At 45.2% G+C, this 4,383-nt stretch overlaps 1 protein-coding gene across 1 annotated transcript in view; it reads left to right on the top strand.

The window, feature by feature from the left end:
• Positions 1-4,383, top strand: part of LOC103361540 (neural cell adhesion molecule L1.1-like) — a 50,668-nt gene that overhangs the window by 31,056 nt on the left and 15,229 nt on the right. Inside the window, exons 10-14 of the mRNA XM_008287645.1 lie at positions 379-506; positions 589-690; positions 1,960-2,166; positions 2,259-2,329; positions 2,518-2,743. Of these exons, the coding sequence (XP_008285867.1) occupies positions 379-506; positions 589-690; positions 1,960-2,166; positions 2,259-2,329; positions 2,518-2,743 (734 nt within the window). The remainder of the gene's footprint in view (positions 1-378; positions 507-588; positions 691-1,959; positions 2,167-2,258; positions 2,330-2,517; positions 2,744-4,383) is intronic.

Consider the following 4,383-nt stretch of genomic DNA (forward strand, 5'->3'; position numbering starts at 1 on the left):
AATAAAAACATTACTAAAAAAATAGTAAATTTTCTAAAAACATTAATGAAACAACTTAAAAAATAAAGTTTCTAAAAACATAAATAAAATTGCTAAAAAATAATACAATTGCTAAAAAAAATAAAATTGCTAAAAAAAATTAATAAATTTCTAAAAACATGACTAAAATTGCGAAAAAAGAAATTAAATAAAATTACTAAAAAACATGAATAAATCGCTCCGAACTTTAAATATTTCTGAAAATATTCTCAGAGCGTCTCACAATTTTCAAGTAAGTTCAAATAAGTTCAACCTGAAATCCATCCGGTTTATGTTCTTCATGGCCTCCACTAGAACAACCTGCTGATTGTGTGTCTGTGTGTGTGTGTGTTTGTGTAGATACACAATCTTCAGGAACCGAACCCTGAAGCTAACCGACGTCCAATCAGAGGACAGCGCCACCTACTCCTGTGAGGTCATCAGCAGACTGGACCACGTCAACGCCCGCGGATCCATCACCGTCGTCGGTACGTCCGTGTGTGTGTGTGTGTGTGCGTGTGCGTGTGTGTGTCGCTGCTCTGCATTAATGCCGTTGTGTCGGACCCTCAGCACCGCCCGACCCGCCCGGCCAGCTGTCTCTGTCGGACACCAAGGACCACAGCCTGACGCTGAGCTGGACCCCCGGAGCGTCACACAACAGCCCCATCACCGGTACACAACGCCACAGACACACACAACACCTCCACATGTTGTCGGGTCCGGTATGGACTCCAGAACACGTCTCTGAACTCGTTGTGTTGCTGAACGGGTCCACCAGAGAACCCAGTCTGAGCTTACAGTCCTGCTGTTACATCAAAGTCATTTTATTTTAGAAATTGACAAAAACTAAACTTTGCAGTGACGAGATTCTTTAAAAGTCTAAAAAATTAATAAATTTATTAAAGGTCTCCTGGAAATATGTCAAAATCTGTTTAGTAGAAGGTTGTCTTAATAAAAATGTAGGATGGACTCCAACTGCTGACTCCTCTGACCCAGTTCAAACAGAACCATCTGATCCACTCCCTGGACTCAGACACTTTGTTGTTCGAGTAGCTCAGCAAAGAAAAGGCCACAAACCTGTGGACTGATGCAGAAGAACACCAAACCTACCATCAAGCATGGAGGTGGCAGCATCATGCTCTGGTTCTGTTCTGCTGCCAGTGGACCTGAAGCTTTACACAAAGTCAATGGAACAATGAAGAAGGAGGATCACCTCCACGTTCTTCAGGAAAACCTGAAACCATCAGCAGAAGGTTGATCTTGGACACAGTTGGATGTTCCAACCAGACAATGAGCCCAAACACACATCAAAGTGGTGAAGAAATGGTTCCATCAGGCAGGAATGAAGGTTCTAGACTGGTCTCCCCAAAGTCCTGACTGGAACCATCCAGAACCTAGGTAGAGTTTTGACCCAACAGACTTTGTTAAATTTGTGGAAAACCAGGAACTTCAGGTTTCACACAGTTGGATCAGAGGAGTCAGCAGCTGGAGTCAGTCGTACAGCTTCCGACATCATCAAAACGGGTCGTTCAAGTTCTAGTTGGTATGGTTTTGACCCAACGGATTCCATCATATTTCCAGAAGACCTTTAATAGATCCATGAAGGAACCAAAACACAGGATTGTTTTAGTGACAAAGATTCATGTTTCAGTGATTCCGTCGTAGAAGGAGTTCCAGGAGTCACTGGGAACTCACGACTACATCCCATACGACTGGACTGATTAACACCAGTGGACGCTGACGTGTAGTTTGTTCTTCTGGGTCCTACTGGACCTGCAGGACTTTGTATGACAGTACAAATGAGATAAGAGACCAACTGGTTGGAGTTCAGAGTGTTAACAAGTTGTTCTGGTTCTTTTCTCAGACAAACCGTGGACAGTAGGTCTCTGATGAGGCCCGGTTAGTCTCCAGTACCTTCTTACCACTATGTGTCTCCATCAGGCTTCATCGTGGAGGCCCGGGAGGAGCAGCACCAGGACGAGGCCCGGTGGAGGTGGGAGCAGTGGGAGCAGGTTCCGGGAGATGTCAACCACCGGCAGCTGAAGCTCAGCCCGTTCTGCATCTACAGCTTCAGGGTCGTCGCCGAGAACGAACTGGGCCGGAGCGAGCCGAGTGAACCGTCGGGGCCCCGCAGCACGCCGCCTGCCGGTAACCGGACCGGGTTTTATCACACCTGATTCCCGGAGGAACGTTTAGTGCAACCATCAAACTGTTTTCTGTCTTTCTCCACCGTCCTCCAGTGCCGTCCAGCAACCCCATAAACGTCACCAGTAACTCGTCAGAACCGGGAACGCTGGTCATCACCTGGGCGGTGAGTCCAAACATGTTGGGTCTAAACATCTCTGCATAGATACAACTCACGTTTCCTCCACTTGTAAAGCCCATGTCTATCAGTGGGTACTGAACAGTCCTCTAACAGACCGTCCTGAGCATCAGCTGCTCAACGTCCTCTTCGTGTCCTTGAACGCGTCACTAACTGATCTTCGCTCTCTCCTGCAGGAGATGGACAAACGCTCCCACAGCGGCGAGGGTTTCCAGTACAAGGTTCTGTGGCGGGAGGCGGACAGCAGCGACCTGCGCTGGAACACCGGCTTCGTCAAGTCGCCGCCGTTCCTGGTCAACAACACGGGAACGTTCACGCCGTTCGAGATCAAAGTCCAGGCCGTGAACGCCATCGGAGCGGGGCCGCCACCGGAGGCCGCCATCGGACACTCCGGAGAGGACAGTAGGTCCCTGAACGCACCACGGTTCACACAACGTCCACTTTAACAGGATCCCAGTGTTTCGTATCTCATTTTTGTCATATTGTGTTTTGTTTTTGTCGCTTTGTGTCTCATTTTTGACATTTTGCCTCTTTGTTTGTGTCTTGTGTATTTTATTTTTGTCATTTTATTTCTCATATTTGTCATTTTTGTTTTGTTTTGTCCCGTTTTTCGCATTTTATGTCTCGTTTTTGTCAAATTGCGTCTTGTTTTTTGTCGTTGCGTCTAGTTTTTTGCATTTTCTGTTTGGTTTTTGTCATTTGTCATTTTTTTGTCGCTTTGTGTCTCATTTTTGACATTTTGCCTCTTTGTTTGTGTCTTGTGTATTTTATTTTTTGTCATTTTGTCTCGTTTTTATTTTGTTTTGTCCTGTTTTTTTTGCTCTTTAAGTCTCATTTTTGCCATGTTGTGTCTTGTTTTTGTCGTTTTGTGTCCCATTTTGTCAGCACAGCCATGAAGAAGAAGAAATGTTTTCTGTACAGAACGACATGAAAATAAAGAAAACACAAAATTTGAATATCTTTCAAATATTCCAAGTCTGTACGATGTCGTCTCCTCGTCCTGTAGATGTTGAATAATTTTACATTTAGTGAATCAACACTGAACGGTTAAAGTGAAAGCGTCCAGATGCTGAACCGTCTCTGAGAAGCTGCAGATTGAAGCTGAACAACCTCCTGAGACGCTGAAAGATGTTTTCCAAGAGCCGAGCTTCACATTCCAGGAGCTGAACTCCTAAACAAATACTAGATTCCTGACCCTTGACCTCGGGGCATTTTCTCAACACAATGGGAGTAATTACCCCAGAGTGTGTGACCGGCTGGACAGCAGAACCACTGTTTTCCATCAGAACCAGATTCCAGCACCACCAGGCATTCATCTCGCTGACATTTCTGCTCAGCAGTCCTCATCCCGCCGTTTGATGGCTTCAGTCGTTAAAATCTCTCGTAAAAAGACGGATTTTTGTCCTCAGTGACGAGCGATGAAAGAAGCTTCTTCACAAGGCTTCTGCAGAATGTGCCTGTAAACAAGGTTTGAACCTCACGCGAGGATATTTCTGAACATCTCCACGTGTGACGCTGCTGAATGCATCTTCTGGTAAAAACAACAGGTTGGACAAATCACATGGATGGAACCAGGAGTTATCACGGACCCGCCTCAACTCTGCGATGGTCCTTGAATGTCTATAATGCACCGATTATTTGGAGAACTTAACGACATCTGAGCGTTTCAATGTTCATCAAAACCCCTTCATGCCACATGTTTGGATGAACAATCTGCCAAAAGCAGGCGGTTAGACGTCAACGTGAAGCCTGCTGGTGCTGGAATCTGGTCCGTGATGGAAAACAGACGTCGTGCTGTTCGTCTCAGAGATAATTACCCTCATTATGTTGAGAAATCAAACCAGAGTCTGTAGAAGACTGAAAAAATCTGGAACTTTTCCTTGAACTAATCATGTGTGCTGCACAGTTCTGTCAGAAAAACAAGTGATGCAACTTCCAGAATCACTTCATTTGGTTTCCTCGTTTAAAAATCTCCAGAAACAACCACTTTACTCAAACTAGAATCTGCAAAAAACTAAATATTCTGATGTCCTCGGTGCAGC

This window comes from Stegastes partitus, unplaced genomic scaffold (genome assembly GCF_000690725.1).
Source record: "Stegastes partitus isolate 25-593 unplaced genomic scaffold, Stegastes_partitus-1.0.2 Scaffold510, whole genome shotgun sequence".
Classification (NCBI taxonomy): domain Eukaryota; kingdom Metazoa; phylum Chordata; class Actinopteri; family Pomacentridae; genus Stegastes; species Stegastes partitus.